General features: G+C 41.1%; 1 protein-coding gene across 1 annotated transcript in view; it reads left to right on the plus strand.

The window, feature by feature from the left end:
• Positions 1 to 21,863, plus strand: part of LOC140480044 (dihydropyrimidine dehydrogenase [NADP(+)]-like) — a 731,044-nt gene that overhangs the window by 576,677 nt on the left and 132,504 nt on the right. The window contains exon 19 of the mRNA XM_072574601.1: positions 15,623 to 15,765. Coding sequence (XP_072430702.1) covers positions 15,623 to 15,765 — 143 coding nt within the window. The remainder of the gene's footprint in view (positions 1 to 15,622; positions 15,766 to 21,863) is intronic.

The following is a 21,863-nucleotide window of genomic DNA, read 5'->3' on the forward strand; positions in this document are numbered from 1 at the left end:
CTGGCTTGTTCTTGTGTTGTGCTGTTCTTTGTTTTTGGTCATTGTTCTATTTGCTGTATTGGGGGAGATGGTGGAATAGTGGTAATATCACTGGACTAGTAATCCTTAGCCCTAATCTGATATTCTGGGGGCATGGGTTTGAATCCCATCTTGGCAAATAGTGAAATTTGAATTTAATAAAAATCTGGCTTAATAACTATTATTGTAAAAACACATTTAGCTCACTAGAGTCCTGCAATGCAGGATATGTGCCATCCTTACCTGGTAGCCTTCATGTGACTCCAGACCCACAGCAATATAGTTGACTCTTAACAACCTTCTGGGCAATTGCAGATAGGTAATAAATGTTGGCCTAGCGAGATGCGCAGATCCCATGAATATTTTTTTTTAAATCCACACGATGGATATTGTTCCTTGTGTGTAATTCCTCTGTACTGTAGCATTCTATTGTCTCTCTTAATTTGTCTGTTTTTCCTTTCTATTCTTCCAAAGTGATAAAAAGCTGTGATTTCTTTGAAGACTCTTAGATATAGCCTGTCAGGTCTGGTTGACCTATCAGTGTTTAGACTGCTTTTTCCTAATTTCTAAAATATTCCTAACCTTCTCTCCTACCAGTAACATTATGAGACCTTTCTTTCAATTGGATAGCAACCTCAGCATTGTTACTTCATCACAAATAATTCATCATCTTGTAGAGTTTTTACTTTCTCGATAACCTATCTTTGTCGAAAGTTATAACATATCTCCTTAGATTTCTGTCTTCGTCATACATTTGCCTTTATCTAAATTTAAGATACTAGTCACAGACTAAGGTTTCTCACCCTCAAAGTGAAATCAAAGGTAACACCAGTAATACATATTAAATTAAGGTTGCACAGTTTAATGAATGAATTAACTCTACAAAGACACCTTTGATTGATTGATTGATTTATTGTCACGTGTACCAAAGTACAGTGAAAAGCTTTGTTTACGAGCAGTACAGGCTGATCTTGGTAAGCAAGGACATAATCACAATTAGGGTGTTTCAAAACTTTCAAATTCATTGTCTTTGAAATCCAACACAAAAAGTTCTTTGGATTCATTCCAAATCACTTCAGATATAGAATCAACATAAAGATCCTACTCTGGATCTGATGTGGCATTGTCACTTACAAAGTCATCCCACAACAACAAATCATTTTGTTCTCCATCTATTGAATTGTGTAGTCCATGTTCTCATCATGATCTGATGATAGCAGGCACTAATAGCATCCCAGGACCTGTTAATGGAAGCACAGAAAATATCATGTGGAGCAGCATGCATTTTCTATTCTTTGTGAAGGTGTTATGTTTTCAACCATCCACCTATTCCTCAAATGGTTTGTTGAGGCACACTTTCAAAGGATAAACTACAGATGTTGTATCTCCTGGTAAAACTATGATGTTGATTTGATTTCAGTACAGATCTTGATCTCATTGGCTATATGGGATCAGAATATGTCCCACACAAATAAGTTGCATTCTTTATGCAGACATCAGGCTACCTATTCCTTATATTATCGGTCCATAACTGTACTCCATTCTCATCCACTCAGCCATTGTCATAGACATTTCGGGAGCTTGGTGTCCAGCATGGTTTTATGTTTGAAAGTTACCATCGTCTTCAATTTTGTTCCATTGGCCACCGTGAATCCTGTTTTCTCCTATCGTTCTCACCAATACTGTTTCTGAACCTTTCCACTCTATTATTTGGCAGCTGGGTATGCCAAAATGAGTCTTACGTCTCGGTTGCCAATGTAACTTAATTGGTAAGAGTGTTTTTACCACTGCCTGCTAAAAAATCACAGCAAAGTGATAATTTTGGTATTAAAGGTTTTTGGCAACCTTTGAGCAATCTTGGTCTTCTACAACAATGGACTGTCCTTAGCATAAAGTGGCGACATCATTGAGCTTCTTGTGGGAAATGTTTACTGGACTCAAGAGATTTATTTCACCCAAACATAAATGCTTACATACATATTGTACCGCTGGTGACAATGTAACCATGCTGACAATTTCTGAGGACGCATTTCAACACATGTTTCTCAGGATCAGGTCAAGGACTGGTCATGGTACTGATTGCACATTTGGTCTTGGGCATTTTCTACTGGATGAATTCATCCTTCCTCCATTCTTGCACCAGTTTCTCAATTCCCTCGCTGCAATACAGTTATTTGGCAAGTTGGAAAGCCTTATACCTTTTATCCTGAAAGCAGCTTCATACTTCCCTCGTTTTGCTGAAGGACCCATTAGTGTTCATCAAGTATACATTCTGCTTTGTAAGAATATGTGCTAGGATTGCCTCTTGATCAATATGCTGATTTACAGAAAAGGGAAATAGAACATGTGTTTTTGTGGTGAAAAATTGGCATGTGAGTACAGCACTTAAGAGCTAAAAAGGGATTCAACTTCTACAGAGTATATCCAAAAGCATGTTTTTGGCGACGATAGGATGGAGTTGTCTTATACACTAGGTTGACTTATATGAGGCGATTTACAGCATGTAGGTAGGATATTGTGAGTTACTTACCATTGCAGCTCTTCTAAGCCACCTATGGGCAGCAGGTGGAATCACAAACTTTGGCACTGTCCTGCACTAAGCATGATTTTAAACCTGTTTGGTTCAACGAGAAACAGGACAATCCATCTTCCAATGATTAATTTCTTAACGTGAGCTTGTCACCACTGTTGTTTTATGAAAATGTTTTTCACAGCATAATAGTGAATGAGTACTGGAGATCCAGGCTAAAATCCTGCCCTTCATGACATTGGAATTCAGTTGTCATGAGTCAGTACACATTCCAGATGCTTGCCTAGATTTGGGGCGAAATGCCCTATTCTGGTTCTGACTTCCATTAGTGATTGCAAGGAAATATATTGGCGGGTGATTTATCCCATCATTAGTAAAATGGCAAGACCTATTGGTAATAAAGAGCAAAGCTCTCTTGATGGAGAAAATAATGGCTTAAGTTTCCCCAGCCCACTAAAGACAGGCCAGAAGATGGAAACGCTGACAAAATATTTCTGGAGTGGGGAGGGTGATGTATTGGCAGGACATCTAGCTGTCTTTCCACTGCCATGGTGTATTTCAGGCTTCAGGAACATTGGTGGCACATTGACCCATCTGCCTGGCAGGTAACTGAGCCATTTACATGTCTGGTTGATAGACATATCCTGCCTAAGCGGCCATTTTGTCCATTTCCTCCCCACAGTTAGCAAAACTCTTACTTCTTACAAAAGGGCAAAATACTGCTGATGCTGGGAATTTGAAAATAAAAACGCAATATGCCTAAAATACTCAGCAGATTCTAATGAAAGGTCACTTAACCTGAAAGGTGAATTCTATTTTTTTCATTCTCCGTACATGCTGATTGACCTGCTGATCAGCTTGAGTATTTTCAATTACTATTTTATGAGAAGAATGGTCAGCAGGAAAATATCTTCCTGCAGGAGGTTTTGGAGTAGCAGTCCCACAGCTCATAAAACAGAACAGAATTGAGAAATATGGGATAGAGAAAAGAACTTTGGCAGGTAGAAAATTGGCAACGTGATAGTCTGCTTTCAATGTAAAATCAGGCAAGGTTTATGGCAGATGGTGGTCTGAATTCCTGAATTAAGTTGAATTTTAACCCCATGTTGCCCAAGTTTCTAAGGTTTGTTAGATCCTGACAACTCCCCCTTATCTGCAATCAATATTCTCTGAATATTACCATTTCCTTCACAAATGATCATAACACAAGACCCAACTGTGCCAAGCTGAACAACAATGAATATTCTGTGGGTTTTTTCCCTCTATTAATTACTTTGAACTTAAAATGCACTGAAAATCCAACTGCATTCATGCAGGGACTAAAGAAGCATAGAATAAATTAAACAGTTCAAATTCAGCTACATATTTTTTGTGAATTAATGATTTTACAAACTGATGTTAGCAAGCTGAGAGATTGAACGTTGTAAACAGTGGTTTCAAGCTATTTGTGCTTATATGAAAAGATTGTTTCCAAATGAACCATTACTCAGTTACTAGACAGTGGACCTATTATCACTTTATAGAGTACATGGTAATCTTTGGCATTGATGAACTCAAGTCACCTCAGTATTTGTGCTGCTTGGCATTTAATTAATTCTTTGTTGAGTTGTGAATTGTATTTGTGATACAGTACAGATCAGCAGCAAGTATAAAATTAATTGTCCTCTCTGTGTTCTGTTAAAAGCATTTTAAAGAATTGAGATTTTACCCTTAAAGACAATGTTATACTTTGGCCTTTAAAAGGAGCATTTTTTCAAAGTCTTGTTGTTACTGCTGACACATAATGGTGACAGAATGTACTTGAGGATAAAAGCCTAGAAATTAAGTCATGCATTGCTTATTTCTTGGGCACTAAACAGATCTCCTAATCTCGGAAGAAAGCAGGAGACTCATATACATGATCAATCACATTGGTAGGGATCAGTAAATGAATGCTCAGTGCCCAAGGCTGTGACAGGTGTTGGTTCCTCTGTATGTGCAAATAAACAGCCAGCTCCAAATTTGGTTAGAAAGCTATCTTGTTCTGAAGTAGGGGAGACTGTCAGCTACTCCCATCCTCACCTCCATTTGCTGCCTGACATATCCTGGCCATCAAGACCTTGATCACTCCCTTCAGCTATTCACCTTTTCCCCCAGCCCTGAATCAGTACAGTTCCCTTCCCTATAGTTACCGTGTTCGCCTGATCTCTTGCTCCACCATCTCTCTATTCCCAACTTGCTTACATCATTCCTTGCTCACCTGAGGGGTGTAGCCTGGTGTATAGGTATCCCAGATCATCAAGTTCCTGCAGACAGCGAGCTATCTGTTCCTCTCCGCAACATACCAGCTCAATGGAAATGAGCTAATGGCTGCAGTATCTACATATCTCGGACCTTACAATCAGGAGCTTCACTTGCATCCCCTTCAATTCTGAATGTCGAGGCCTGGTGTACCTGAAAGAATAGGGAAAGAATTGAAAACTGTTCCTTGAGTTTATTTTTTAAAAGTGTAAATGATTGAATAATGTCGAGCTCCAATGCTCCCTTATTTGGTTTCTTATGAGAGAATCATGTAAATTGTATACGGTCAAGAATGTGGTGCTGGAAAAGCATAGAACGTCAGGCAGCATCCAAGGAGCAGGAAAATTGACGTTTCCTGCAAAAGCTCTTCATCAGGAATGAGGCTGGGAGCCTCGGGGGTGGAGAGATAAATGGGAGTGGGGTGGGGCTGGGGGGGAAGATAGCTGAGAGTGCTATATTTGGATGAAGATGGGGGTGATAGGTCAGAGGGGAGGGTGGAGCAGATAGGTGGGAAGGAAGATTGACAAATGGGACAGGTCGTGAGGGTGGTGCTGAGCTGGAAGGTTGGAACTGGGGTAAGGTGGGGGAGGGGAAATGAGGAAACTGGAGAAACCCATGGGGTTAGAGGGTCCCGAGGCAGAAGATGAGGCGTTCTTCCTCCAGGCATTGGTTGGTAAGGGAATTGCAATGGAGGAGGCACAGGACCTGTGCATCCTCGGCAGAGTGGTGGGGGGGGGGGGAGTTAAAGTGTTCGACCACAGGGCTGTGGGGTTGATTGGTGCGGGTATCCCGGAGATGTTCTCTGAAACGCTCTGCAAATAGGAGCCATGAACAACAATATTCTAGTAACCAGCCATCAGTTATCAGATGATGGTCTTTTTGTGACCTTGCCACAATTATGAATTGTTTTATATCATCATGGTCTTAAACCACATGATTAATGAGTTAAAATCTTCTTCTGTCTTGCTTTCCCTTTTCTCCCACTCTCTAATTGCATCGACATTGATAATCTCCTCACATTTGCACAACCTGAAAGTAATATTTTGGAAAGAAAATTACAATAGATTGGCACTAGTAAAGTAACTGAGTGACAGATGTCATCAACCTAATTAAATCAGATTCCCCATGTACTCAGAAGTTGCACTAGAAATTACATTAGAACAATTTTATTAGCAGGTTATCAATTAAAGAGGAAAAGAATCATTGACAGCTTTTCATTAAAAGAGGAATTTGCCCCACATGTCAGCATTTTTTATTTCTTCAGGTATCAATGACCTTTCAGTATCTTTCCCAACTGCATTTGCATTATCCATTCCTATGAAATTCAAGATTGTTAGGATGGATGGACCATCAGTACTACTACTAAGAATGGTGCTGTGATTGTCACATTTACCAACTGAAGTAGAATACAAGCTGGAACTTCAGAAAGTGCATTCCTTCTCCATCACTTGCTGCTGCTGAATCATTCAGTAGTTCACTCTTCAGTAGCTAAAACCTCTAAAACAGACATGCTTCATGCTGAAAAGGAATAGATTGATTAAAATGTAGCACAGCTAGGCGTCCCACAACTCATTCACCATTCCGTATCTTTTCAATTGAAGGAGCAACTTGGTAAGAAAAATGTTAGTGTGCGTGTCTTATTCAAAGTGAGTGACAAAATGGAAGGGGGAGAAGCCTAGTTTGGTGAGGAGCCATGAGATGAAGACTGTCTTTCCACTTCCTTATCTCCTGTACCTTCTATTGTGTCATGTCCCAAACATTTAATATCTCTTATTGAAAAAGAACATTTCTCGTTTAAGTTATCGTGCACTGTTCATGTGGGCTTTTTCTCTGCAACTTGTTTCAAAGGTGTGAGGCAGTCAATACCTAAGTATTGGCCTGCAGTTCATTGTGTGTATGATGACTTACATGAAACAGATACAGAAATTGCTGGAAAAGCTCAGCAGGTCTGGCAACGTCTGTGAAGAGATGTCAGGGTTAACATTTCAGGTGCAGTGACCCTTCCTGAGAACACTTCGGAGAAAGAGTCTCTGCATCCAAAACATTAACTCTGATTTCTCTTCACAGATGCTGCCAGACCTGCTGAGCTTTTCCAGCAATTTCTGTTTTTGTTTCTAATTTACAGCATCCACAGTTCTTTCAGTTTTTACATAAAACAATATTTCTGTTAAATTAAAAGAATCATTAATGCTGCTTAGATTGATTGGTGTAAGATTAGATTAGATTGCTTACAGTGTGGAAACAGAATAAGATTTTCAAATGGAAACTTCTGAAATATTGCTACAGGAGCAATCAATTTCTGTAAAATACCATAGATGAAAAGTCATCAATTATCGTTTTAATGAGCGAAATATGGGTCTGGACACAGGTCAGAATTCAAAGTAGGAGATGGGGTTCTCACCCAGTGAGCAAGAGCCTTAAGGCATCTTTCTTCGGGAAGAGCTGCACATCGTTCAGACTCACCAACAGCAGACACGAGGTCCAAACACCAAATGTTTCAGGTCAGAAACCTGCAGCTTTTCAGTGCACAGCAGCGTCATTCGCAAGTTATTGGCTGCTACCAGAAATGGGCCCACACGATGCCCAGGATTAGGAAAGGACACAGGCCACAGATGAGTTTTGGGAGCACTGGGACTAGCAGCAAGGGCAGAGGGTGGGTTTCAGCACCCCATGCTCACAGATGCACATGAACAGAATCATGCACACAGACACACATGTACACACAAGCACAGACACACACATAATCGTGCATACACACACACACACACATACACAGACACAAGGTCAAGGCAGAAGCAGGAAGCCAGTGTCACCTTCCCTTATCATTAAATGCCCTCTACACCAAACGCACAACTGGGAGTGGTATTGTTATGGACCAGACCAGACCAGATCCCTTCAAAACAGTTTAAGAAGGTAGCCTAGACCCTAATGTTTTTCTTATTTTTAATACAAATGTGAAGTGCCATGTTCCAGAGCCATACGATTGATCAAACTCAATTTATTTAAACATTACAGTTAAAATACAACCAAAGTAAGAGGAACATCCCATAAACACACGCCTTGGCCAAAAGGAAAATTCAGAAAAATTGATTTGTGTCACAGGTAACCCAGCTATGGAGAGAAACCCCAGCTTCTAGCTGTAAGTGAGAGAGGGAGAAGATAGCTTTGACTTCTTCAGGCACACAACAAAAACTAATTAAAGCTAAACCAACAAAGTGGTCTATGAGAGCTGGCCACACCCATCCAGGCTGCCTCCGTTGCTCCAACTTTAAGAAAAAGACCCAAGGCCTCACAAGCTGTTTACAGTCAATTCTCTCATTCAATCTCTCTTTTTAAAAAACAGGACAAAATAATCTTTTTAAGCCACAGCATGGTCACAGTATTAAATTCTCCCCTTGGTTTATTTCTGCTTTTTCTAAAATATTGGCATTGTGATAGAATCTATTACTTTTGCATTCAGTCAAAGCCAGCAGTCTTTGAAACTTCTGATTTCTAGGGAATTAGTTAATAATCACACAACACCAGGTTATCGTCCAACAGGTTTATTTGGAAGCACTAGCATTCGGAGCGCTGCTCCTTCATCAGGTAATTGTGAAGCATAACACCATTCTAGGAAACAGAGTTACCAGGAATTGCCACATTCGACTATTCAAAAGATATCATTTACATTAACTACTGCCTAAGAATAAGGGCTTCACTTGTGAAGTTTTCAGTAGGTCACTCAAAACAGCTCAGGGGTCCCTGAAGCGAAGTACATGGTGGTGCGAACAGGATTTGCTCTTGCCTGAGGACCAGCAGTGGAAGACACCCATTCCCTTCACATTCAAGCCAGAATGACCATGGAAGGACTGTTCAATGCAATATCTAGGTTTTTGTAGATTTCCTTCAAAGCTTGGTGCTACTGAATTTCAGAAGTCACAAAGACTGCTTGTTAAGCTTCTGCAGGGCTTTAAATCCTGTCACAGAACAAGACTTCCAAAAGGGCAAGCTTCAAATACATATGTTTTCTTTGGCTGAAGTTCACTCATATTATGAAAATTAGCTTGATCGTGAACACGTATTCACGTTCAGAGAATCTCTAGAGTGTGGATGCTGGCCATTCAGCCCATTGAATCCATACACACCTTCTGAAGAGCATCCCACCCAGACCTGTCCTCAGTTCAAGTCCCAACTGCCTCAGATGTGTGATACACATTTCAGGTCAAATCAATTTAAAATGTCGACAATGGACTCTCTCAAGAATAAATAAAGGAGCCCCAGGGATGGGTCTACAGAACTGTCTGTCCTGGGTTGGCACTAGCCATTGTATGTTCCTTTTCTGTTGTGCTTGCTGATTTATTACATTGATAATGAGAGTATAGTTTTGACTTTCAACAGCCCAGTAAAACTATATTGGGGAAGTACTGAAATTGCCAATGTTTGGGAAACTGGAACTTTATGATGCAGGTGCAGAGGATTGGTGGCAGTATGTTGAAAGAATGTGATACTTCTTCTCAGGGATAGAAGGGGGTCACTGACAAACAGTCATCCTCCTGACCACTTGTGGGACCCTGACCTAAATCACAGAGAGCTTAACCTACCCAGCAACCCTGGGAGTCAAAATCCTTAGATGAACTGATAGGTAAAACAGCAGACCACTATGACCCCAGACTGTTACATTGCAGCATCACAGGTTTAACATGGCATATAGGCTTCTTGGGGAACCATTTGCTGAATTCTTGATGAGATTGTGGGAATTAGTGGAACACTGAGCTTACAGATCAGCCCTTCAGGAAACGTTAAGGGATCACTCAGCTTGTGGAATCAATAATATTGTGACTCAAAGGAAGCTACTGACTGAACCAGATCTGGATCTCAAGAAAGTCATAGAACTGGTCATTTCACACAAAAACACCAAACAAGGGTCCATAGATGGCACCGTTCTGGGTGACCCTGAAACTGCAGAGCCAAATCTCCACCGGATAATACTCATGGCTGCTGTTTGTCACCAAATAGGGTGACTGAAGTCAGAGGTCACAAACTTCCAGAACTGGACAGGATGTTTCTCCACAATACAATGAGGAGCAAGAACATCCATGCTATACTCATTCATAGAGTTTGCCCCAGACAAGGCTACAGAAACGGATATAACATACCATCCAGGTCAAAGGCAATCCACCTCAAAACAGGGCTTCACAAATAAATCAGCCCGAGGATGAGGAATAGATACAGCTAAATTAATATAGCTTCTCCCAAATTGGCCCCGGTTAAGATGAAACAGCAAGTAAATGGCCAGAATGTATGAATTGTGGTAGCTACTCATATATGTAATGCAGACATACAATATCTTTTCTGTTGTTGCCACAAATTAATTGAATATTAAGGGAGTGGAATCCTTTGGGCTCTAATTGCTATGTGATGGCAACAACCAGTTGCATCCTATACTTGTGGGAAGCAACTGTTGGTTGAAAGTCCTAATGCATTCACTGTCTAACTCCCCACATCAAAAGGGAGCAAGATGAATAGATGAGCTCTGAGAAACAGAACATCAATGATATCCCAGATGCGTCAATGAGCAAACGGACTGGGGAATACCAGAGAGGGGCCAATAGCTCTCTCAAATGGCCCATTTCTGAAAACATGAAGAGTAGCTGTAACCTTTAGGGATGAGATTCCTGCCCAGTGCCAGTCCTTACAAGCCCTCATTCAGAAGCTGGTAGAGGCGTGACATGATGGTTCCTGACATCCTGAGATATCTTCTCAGTCATTCGCAGATAGCTGCACTAAGTCTACAGATCTGCTCTTTCTGTGTCAGAGATCTCCTCCTCTGTGATGGCTTTTAGTGCTGCTCTCTCTCTCTCTCTCTTAAGGCTGTGTTCCAGCTGGTGGTGGCTTCTGTTTTTGTTATGCCAGCAGTAGCTGCTGTCTCCTCTGTGTCAGTTTCATTGCTCTAGTGCCCTGCAGAGCAGAACTGCAGAAAGGACAGCTGTGTTGATTGCTGCCATTGTGTCACCAGTTGCAGCAGCTCCATGAGAACTTCAAGAGAAAGTACACAGTCTTAGTAAAGGGCCACTTCATCCCCTCACATCCTTCCCACAAAGCTCCAGATTCTTGCCACTAACTCCACAGGAGGCATTTACCACAGCAGATTTCCTTAATGAGCCTTCTTGTGCTTATTTCTCATTGTACTTGTCATGATGCTGCTCCTTTAACAAGGTTATTCTGTACTTGTTTTTTTTTGTGAGGGGAGATAAAGGCAGAGGTGCTGAAATATCTGAACTGGCTACTTCAATAATGGCTAACAGATGTGGCCCAAGTCAACAATCAGAAAAGGCTTTCAGGATCTTTTTTAAATACTTGTAGAATGAAAGGGGAGTGGCCATTTTTCCCCGTTATGGGGCTTTTCCAGTTTTGGGTTAGTTTTAGCTGGGGACCCATAGAAACAGTTCCATGCTGATCCTCTCTCTCTCTCTCTCTCTCTCTCTCTCTCTCTCCTACAAGAACCTGTGTTTGAATTTGCCTTTTTGTCAGGGGGTGTGTTTATGGGCTGGTGCAGGAAATTGAAACAGCTCTTTGTTAAGTTGCGCTTTCGTGTCAGTTGGGTTTTTAAATAGTTATGTTAATCTAAATACAGTTTTCTTTTGTTCATGTGTAAATAAATTTGGTTTTGTTTAAAACAGAGTGGTTTGACCAACTGCGTCGCTCCTGGAATATTCACCTTCAAACAACTCAAAAAGTTAGGCTCTAGGCTACCTTCTTCAAATGTTGTGAGAGGGTCTGGCCCGGTCCATAAAAATCTCAAAAAAACTGTCTGCATTTCCTTGAATTGAAGCAGCTACCAGTAGACAATTCCTCCTCCTGTCCCCTCTTCAGTCCTTCTGTCTTAGCAGGCTTTCCCTGATATTTGTGAGGACATTGTAATTTTAATGCTTGGGACTGTGTGTCTTGGCCTATTGGCAAGATGAGGTAATCTTAACCATTTCTTCATGAAAGCAGTTCAGATTTAGATAGTGTGAGGAACATTGAGATTCTAATTGTGATTTTCAGCAGATATATGACATAGTTTTATCACTGGAGTCATGGTAATGTAACTGTCCTTTACAAGACCCCAATACTCTAGCACTAAGCTCCTACACTACCTTTAAAAGGAACAGTTACTTTTCCCACTTTGGATGCTGTTTTGTGATATCAAAATTGCATTGTACAGTTAACTTTTGGATCAATAAGGGAGGTTCCAATTTTGTATTTGTGTCGCATGACTATCATGGCACTGCCTGTGATACACTATTTTTCATGTACCCCAAAGTGTTGCAGCCCCTATGCTCCTGATAAACTTTCACCTCTTTCCATTTTGATTGAGCCCCTTCACCTGACTATTAATGCACCATTTTTAAGCCTGGAATGTGGGATGCTCAAGGTCTCCACACCTTCACCACACCCTCTCCATAACAAGCTATGGCTTGGCTTGCCTCACTCCCAAAGATCACATGGTTCCCTTCAATGAACAGTATTTCCAACAATATCTTGCCCGCTCTCATTGTGCTACTGGCTGCTCCTGCTGACTAATCTGACTCTGGGAGAGAAACTGCTGCCTGTGCCTGCACAAGCTGATATTTTGATGTTGCTGCGTTGTTGTTGCCCAGTTGGGTAGTCGGATAGTACAGGGAGACATCCAGCCAGTGACCATGGAGCACCTGATGCACTTGTAGTGGTTCCACCTGAACTGAAGAGTTGGCACAGCCATTAACCTTCCTGGACTGGAGGCTGTGAACCCAACTCAACAGGTACCCATTTAGTTTTCACTATCATGTTTTTGCAGCGTTGAGTTTTTCACTTGGGCAAAAGTAAGTGGGAATGAACATTGTCATAGAAGCAAATTACTGCAGATGCTGCAATCTGTGCTAAAAACAGACAATGCTGGAGATCATAGCAAGTCAGGCAGCATTCGTGGAGAGGGAGCAAGCTCATGTTTTGAGGCAAGATGACTGTTTCTCAGAGCTGATGTGAAGTATAGAGGGGACATCATTTATGCAATGGTGGGAGGGTGAAGTTCTGGGGTAGAAAGAATATTGATAAAGTAGGTTAAGTGATCAGAATGTGAGACGGGCAGAACAATGGTGTTTCTAATTGTCAGATTGGAAAGAACAGACCTTCCCACTGAACTGGGGGGAGGGGAGAGAGGATTACAGGGAATGTAGAGCTAAAAAGAAAAGGAAGGAATGGGTTCACAATTAGAAGGTTTTGAACTCAATATTAAGTCCTGAAGTTTGTAAAGTGCCAAGTCTGAGGATGAGATGCTTTTCCTCCAGTTTGGACTGTGATTTGCTGAAGCACTGCAGCATGCCGAGGACAGACAACTGGGCATGCGATTATGGTAATTTTGGTAATTAATGAGGTTTAAAAACAGATATGTAAGCTTCTTGCCACCTTATAGTGCCAGCTCAGGAGAGATAAATTTATTGCAATAGTTTTTATTTCTTGACGGCAAGAATCTCACTTTTGGGCTCTTGATCAGTTATGTCATCACGTTCACCATTATTCTCACTACTTCACAGAAAATGAAAAACTTGGCCTCTGTTCCTTCTGCCCATTTACACAGGTCAAAAATAGTGCAGTCCCTAGGCCTACACTGAAGCATTAATGTTAATAGATCCCCTTAAAAGATTGGCTATATTCTGGATTAAACAAGGCAAGATGTGCCAGCCAACAATATGATTTTCCCATCAAGCAAATATCAATCCTGTCTTTAATTCTTATTTTCACAACTCTCCCAAAATGAGGTTTTACTCTACCTTTGGAATACTAACTGCATTTCAGGATGCCAGTTATCTCAAGGTAACATTTGGCAAATTTGCACTCACTCCATTTAGAGCATATCCACCATTCATCAGCTTTCATACCATTCTGACCAATCTCCAGCGACCATCTCAACATGGTTGTTTATTTCAAACCCACCAACTCCCACAGCTACCTGGACTACACCTCCTCCCATCTCCCTCCTGTTAAAAACACAATCCCTTATTCCCAATTCCTCTGCCTCATCTGCTCCCAGGAGGAACAACTCCATTCCAGGACATCCCAGATGGCCTCCTATTTGCAGGACTGCAATTTCCCCTCCTACGTGATCAACAATGCCCTCCAGTGCATCTCCTCCACTTCCTGCACCTCTGCCCTTGAACTCCACTCCTCCAACCACAACAAGGATGAAACTTCCCTGGTCCTCACCTTCTATCCCACTCATCTCCAGATACATCACATTATCCCCTGCTGTTTCCACCGCCTATAGTCAGACCCCACCAGCAAGGATATACTTCCCTCCCTATCCTTATCTGCATTAGAGACCATTCCCGCTGCGACTCCTTTGTTACATCCACACACCCCCACTAACCCACCATCCACACCCAGCACCTTCCCTTTCTGCTGCAAGAGGTGTAAAACCTGAGCCCACACTTCCCCCCCCCCCCCATCTCTGTCCAAGGCCCCAAAGGTTCTTTTCACATCCAGCAGAGATTTTCCTGCATCCACCCACCTCATCTATTGCATCCATTGCTCTCAATGTAGTCTCCTCTACAATGGGGAGACAGGACGCCAACTCACAGAACATTTCAGCGACCATCTTTGGAACACACACACCTAACAATCCCGCCACCCTGTGGCCAACCATTTCAACTCCCCAAAAACGTGCAAATTTGGGGCTTCCTCCACTGTCAAATCAAAGCCACTCCCCAACTGGAGGAAGAATGCCTCATCTCCCGCCTTGGGATCATTCAACCACATGGCATCAATATTGACTTCACTCGGTTCCAAATCCCCCCTCCCTCCACCTCATTACCAGATTCAACCCTCGGCACAGCCCTCTTGAACTATCCTACCTCTCCATCTTCTTTCCCACCTATCTGCTCCACCCTCCCCACCAATCTATCACAATTATCCCCAGCCCCACTCCCAGCCCCTATTTATCTCTCATCCCCATTCCCCCTCCACAATCGTGATGAAGGGCTTATGCCCAAAATGTCGATTCTTCTGCTCCTCGGATGCTGCCTGGCCTACTGTGCTTTCCTGTGCCACACATTTTGACTCTGACTTTCCCAAATGGACACTTGAAGATCTGAAAAGAGTGGAAGTGTTCTTAAAGCAATAAGATGATTGTCCCTTCAGATTATGTTTTCTCTATATGTGAATACCTTGCTTAAAACTGATAACTGCTGATTGCAGTGGAACAAGTTACATTATTTAATTACCACAGAAAGAGATACCCCATAATGTGCATCCAAAACAATTTAAAATGAATCATGATAGAATTTTGCTGTTTGTTCTCTGAGAAATCATTCTCTATCCTTTGCTGTTGATACTGAGAAATATGAAGCCACAGGCTGTAATTCTTATTAAGAAGCAGAATTATTGGAACTATAATCTGGTATTGAACTCAATTAGTCACTTAAATCATGTAATTTTTTGTGTGAATTAAGTTAAGAGTACTTCTCTGAGCATTATTGTTGTAGCTGCCTTTTTTCATCCTTTTTAGAGTATTAATATGATAGGGTTGCTTGTAGAAAAAATGCAAGGGCATATATTGGTTTAAAAACATATGTAAATCAAATCTTTTTGTTAAATATTAATTTTATTTGCACATTTTTCTATATTAATTGACATAAATGTTATTTGTGCATGAAGCGTATACATTTAAAACAATAGGTTTGATCGAAAAACAAGATATTGAGGATTATCATAAACCAAATTTTTAAGTGTTTAAGGTTATCACTATTCTGTTTCTATCCAATGAGATTAATGCTCATGTCTAACTTTTCTTTTTAGGAACCGCAATAAGACCAATTGCTTTACGAGCTGTATCTGCTATTGGTAAGGCTCTCCCAGGATTTCCGGTTCTAGCTGCTGGCGGGATCGATTCGGCTGAATCAGGACTACAGTTTCTGAATTGTGGTGCCTCTTTATTGCAGGTACATTTTACTTAAGCATTGAAGTCAAACAATATATTTTTTTCAGAATGATTACAATGGCGCTTCTAGATAATGCATGAGGTTCATTGTCACGCTTTTGATTCTTGGTATTAAGTCAGTAGAGCAGCCAGTGTAAACATGGCAAATGTAAGGCATAATTCCATTCATTTATCAGTTTTGAGGCACTGTAAGCAGTATCAAGATAGACTGCCCTTGGCTGTTTGTTGTTAATAAATAGTTTGCCCTCTACAAATGTAGCCAATACCAATAATATTACTTTTCTGTTACAGATTTTCTTTTGGCTTTTAATCTTTCCTTGCTGAATCAATTTGGTAACTGGGCTAATTGTACCCCAGGTACACTTAAGTTTCTGATGTCAAACAGGGTGGGTAGGTTAAGAGTCATGCAAGACAGTGATTGATTTTGAAATGATGATTGCAAAGATTGAAGTAAGGGAATGATTAAACAGTTCATTCATGGACATCATAGGATAAGGTGTAAATAATATGCTCCAATGTAATGGGTATGGTAAGGGATACTGGGGGTAAAGTCACGAATAAGGATTATATTATGACAGAGAGACGATTTCGGTCTAGCAGTAGATGTTAATCTTTCCTGTAAATTACTCTCATTCAATAGAAAGTACAAATTAAATCCCTGCAATCTTTAACAACCTCACTTCTGGACACAATGAAAATAAAATAACTTTATTTTCTCCCCACGTCCTGTCCTGAAGCAAAGGTATTTTAATTTTTATTTGTCTTTTGAAACAGGGTGACATGTTTCCTCAAATTCTCTAATTATGACATGCAATTTTAACGTGAGCTGCAACAAACTATCTTTCTGGTTACATTAGAAGGATGGCTTATTCAGACATTCAAAGCTAGATAATGCTTGTTGCACATGTACAAACTTAAAAAGAAGGAAAGTGTTTACCACATAGCATAACAAGAACCACAAATCTAGTTAATGTTTAGTCACATGACTGGCAGAGTCCAGAGAGTTCAGGTCCAGTTGGCTGAAGGTAGGGTGATACAGAATTTCATTAAAGTCTGTGATGAGTCATTAGGATGATGTTTAAGGACAGGAATGAGTCCATGTTGTCGGCAAATATAAGGAATTTTCTCCAGAGAAGCAGGCATCAAGGAGACTTCCTTGGATTTAAGTTAACTGGAGTTATTAATCTGGAAACAAAAGCTGCTGGTGATAACAACGGGTCAGGCAGCATCTGTGGAGAGAGCAAGCTAACGTTTCGAGTCCGGATGACTCTTTGTCAGAGCTCTCAGACGTGGAATGAATATGATGATCAGATGTTTCATGAAGACTATGGGCAGGCTAGTTTAAGGTCAGACATTAGCTTTAAATCCCAATAAAGCAGCTTGTGGAATTTCAGTTCAATTACTAAATCTAGAATTGAAAGCTAGTCTTGGTCACGGTGACCATCAAACTATCATTGATTCTTGGAAAAAACCATCTCATTCTCTCACATCCTTTAAGGAAGGAAATCTGTCATCCTTTTCTGCTCTGGGCTAAATGTGACTCCATGTGGTTGACTGTAAACTGACCTGTGAAATAGTTTTGCAAGCTACTCAGTTTAAGACCATTTGCAGATATACAAAAAATACTGATTTGCCAGTCTCAAATAATGAAGAAAAAAAATGTCCTGGAGTGTGACTTGAATCCGATCTTCTGGCTCAGAGGCAGGGACACCACCCCGTTCACCACAGGATCTCCTTTCTGTTAATGTGGAAACAAACCTGTGTTTTTTTCCTGGGCTGGAAAAATCTCTGCATCTTCATATTCTGGACCTTTCAATTCTAAAGCTGCTTAAAACACCCAACAAAACATTTATAAGATCTGAAAGAACCAAGCTCTGACAAGACATGTTGGATAGTTAAAATCAACTAGGCAAAAGTGAGGACTGCAGATACTGGAAATCAGAGTCTAGATTAGAGTGGTGCTGGAAAAGCACAGCAGGTCAAGCAGCATCCGAGGAGCAGGAAAACCCTTCGGCTTTTGCCCGAAACATCGATTTTCTTGCTCTTCGGTGCTGCCTGTACACTGTATAGAATGGACTGTTTCCTAATTTGTGGGTCCAGTGCTAATATCAGGAAGAAATACAAGGTGGGAACGCTTACATGTGGCATCAGGACTCAAGGGGGACACCTTTTAAGGAGACATCAATCAAGCAGCCATCCCTGCGTGCCCCATTCAATTAAGGATGGTAGATGGGATTACCAGTGCAGAATCTATTGCTGTAATGTGACAATGAGTGAGGGATTATGTTATATAAAATATTTATTCAACCACAGCTGGACTACTGTGTCCTGTTCTGGATGCCACATTTTAGGAACAATCTGAAGGCATCAAAGAGGGGCAGAAAATATTTAGGAGAATCATTCCAGGGATGAGGAATTTGCAGTGACATAGAAAGATTGGTGAAGTTAGGACTATTCTCCATGAAGATGAGAAGGTAGAAAAAAGAAGGAATCAAGAGAGAGCTGAACAGAGTAGATGAAGAATAACTGGTCCCACTGCTGTAAGGATCAAGAACCAAATGGCACAGATTTGAGATAATTGGTAACACAAACAATGGTGGCATTGAGAAAAACCTTTTCTTACATAGCGAATGACTCTGACCAGGAATACACTGCCTGAGAGTATGCTGCAGGCAGAGTCAATTGAGAATTTCAAACTAGGAAAGAACCATTATCTTAAAAGGAAGGATTTTGCTGATCTCTGGACCAAAGGCGGGCGAACAGCACAAGGTGAACTGTTCTGACAGTGAGTCAGGATGAACATGATGGGCCAAAAAGCCTCCTTTACTTCTGTAACCATCTGTGATTCAATCATGTTCTTTTGTGCGTGATTGGATTTTATTCAGCTTGTTTTGCTGGTAGGTGGTTGAAAGTTTTGAACCTAGAAGTGTTGCCAATCGCCCAGAGGTGGATTTCAGTGAGAAGCCTGGCAATTACTACTAATGAATTTTTCTTTTGCTTGCTGCTTCTTTCAGAAGCTTCTCTTAATTCTTCTGTTCTTAGTTGATATTTGTACTTGTTGGGAAATCTTGCAGGTCAGTAGTTTTGATATCTTGAGGAGGAGGTGTAGGAGGGCATGTCAGGAGTGTGTGGTTATAATGTGATAAGCTGAAAGCACTCTTTTTATTTCGACAGCATCAAATAAACAAAACTGCTCTTGATAAGGGAAGTTCAGGGGTGAACTTATCCTACAATACATTTTGGTGGTATGCCACATTTTACATTGAACTTGCCATTGTTTTTCAATGGGTCGGTAGAAAGCTTGTAATAATGAAGAACTGTATTCTGTTGGAGAGGATATTTTGGCACTGTGGCACTGCCACTGCAAAAGTAATTCAAATACCTATTCTAATGATCCAAGGACATAAGTTCAAATCCCATCATGACAGCAGGTGGAATTTAAGTTCAGTCAATAGAAACATGGAATAGAAAGCTGATCTCAATAATAATCACCAGAGGGTTTTGTCTCCAGTAACTTGTTTTACTTAATGCAGCAATGCTTATGTTATCTCTCATAAGAAACCGGGAATAGATAATGAGCTATTGAAAGATCCAACAAACATTTATTGTATCTTACTAACATATATAAATGTTAACATTCATAGACACATTAGTGCCTGGGCTAGTATTAATCTATTCGATTACAACAGGAGATTTCTAGTGACCTGCCATGCTTCAAGTGATCTGAGTTAAGACAGGGCATGGGTTCTTTATACCTCCAGGTCAAATGCTTGACACAGTGATGACGCCACGAGCATGTCTCTTACAGGCGTGCTGACATACTGACCGTGAGACGTAACTGAACAAAATCAATTGTCTTTTTAAAAAATCCATCTCATTCACTAATGTCATTCAGGGAAATCGATATGCTGTCTTCATCTGGTCTGGCTTAATATGACCCATAGGAATGTGATTGATTCTTAACTCTCTTTTTGTTATGGAGGTTATATTATAAAGTGGACAACTATACTTTTGCACATACACAACAACATACAAGGAATGGTCAATATTCAGACTTGAATGCATTTTTCCTTTGCTGTGGACGAATGTTCGAACATGTGAACTTTTCTTTAATGATGGCTTTATCAGATTTTACATTATCCTCCAAAATTCCAACCACTTCAGCTGGTATTCTTGTGGATCTTTACTACTCTGAATAGTTTTGCTCATGGTTAACTCAACAGTTAAATTTAAATTTGGGGGAGGTGGTTTGGGCAATGTCACTAGATTAGTCATTAGACTCCCAGAGTTCCAAGCTAATGCTGTTGGGCCATTAGGTCAAATCCCATCACAGCAGCCATTAGAGTTTAAACTCTAATAATAATTCGAGCAGAGCGTTAGTGCTGGTGACCATTATAGCCACTTTAAAGGGTGGTGATGGCCTAGTAGTGTTATCACTGGATTGTTAGTCTAGAGACCCAGGTAGTGTTCTGGCAACTCAGGTTCTAACCCCATTATAGCAGGTGGTAGAATGTGAATTCAATAAAAATCTGAAGTTAAGAGTCGAGTGATGACCACAAATGGATTGTCAATTGTTTCAAAAGCCCACCTCGTTCACAAATGTTCCTTAGGGACAGAAACTGATATCCTTACCTGGTATGGCTTGCATGTAACTCCAGATCCTCTGGGCAATTAGGGATGGGCAATAAATGCTGGTTGAGCCAGAAATGCCCTCAACCTGTAAATGAATAGAAGAAACTCTTTGTTTCGTGTTAAAACCAAACTGGTTAACTTCCTTCGGAGAAGTAAGTCCAGCCTAAATGCGATTCTAAAACTATAACAACATGGATGACTCTCAATTGTCCATTGAATGGCACTTGAGCTACTATGTTCAAAAGTAAAAGGCAACCAAAAGCTGGCTTTGAGAAACAAAGAGTTCCCTAAACTCCGTGATGGTGGGTTTGAAATTTATGGCAAGCCCAGATGTCTCTCTGGATCATTCCAAGCGCAGGGATAATTTCTGAAGATTGCCCTCCCACAGCATGGAGGGGGCAGTGAATTAAAAGATTGGCAGTTTTCACTGGAGGAATAAACTTCACCAAGTGAAGAGGCCACTCCTTGCAGTAGGATGAGGCTTTCTTTAGAGTCTCAGGCTCCATGCCTCAATATGAGGGCTCTGGGTATGGACCCATTAATTCATCAGGAGAGCATTCTCTCCTTTTCCAAGATATCTAATGGCTTCGTCTCATCTGTTTAGTTTTAGATCTAGTCCTCTGAGGGTACCTGCATGTTGAGGTGCCGTTGTGGTCTCTAGCCTACCTCATCTGCACTCACATCACCCTCTGGGCTCCAGAGACCCATGGGAGGGTCGGCAAAAAGGTTTCAGGATGGAGCACTTCTTTTCTGCTTGATCTCTGTTTGGGTCCGTAGCATTGGAACTTCAGCCTTTGTCCTTACCAGAGCAGAGAGGCAGACAATGAGGAAGCTACATCCACAAAAACCTGGTTTTTGGTGTCAGGAGAAAGTGAGGACTGCAGATGCTGGAGGTCAGAGTCAAAAAGTGTGGTGCTGGAAAAGTACAGCCGGTCAGGCAGCATCCGAGGAACAGGAGAGTCAACATTTCGAGCATAAGCTCTTCATCAGGAATGGTTTTGGTGTCAGCAAGTGCAGGCTGAGGACCCTTATCTTGTCTCAAAGCCCATGAGGAGATCCAGCCAACTGAAACAGAAAGAAAGGGAAAAAAGTGGAATTTATGGAAGCAACATAGATTTAAGCCAGAAGAGCTGTTAAACAGAAATTTAAGTAAAGATAAATCAAGCTCAAGACAAAGAGGGTGGAGTAGATATCTACTGATGTTCCAGTGTGCTATAACATCAGAAATTTGTGACCTGTTTTCTCAATATTGACATCCCTGCACCATCAGCTCAATACTTGGAAAGCTACCAATTGAGAGGCAGGCACTCCTTATTCATCATTTAAGGTGAAGGTGATTACATTCATCATGCAGTATCTGATAGGGTACCACTGGAGTGGAAGGTAAAACCCATCTGCACCCAAAAGGATTTGCTGCAACTGGGACTGGATAACACAGATAACTGACTTGCTCTTGAGTTGCTGTGT

Source organism: Chiloscyllium punctatum, chromosome 7 (genome assembly GCF_047496795.1).
Source record: "Chiloscyllium punctatum isolate Juve2018m chromosome 7, sChiPun1.3, whole genome shotgun sequence".
NCBI lineage: Eukaryota > Metazoa > Chordata > Chondrichthyes > Orectolobiformes > Hemiscylliidae > Chiloscyllium > Chiloscyllium punctatum.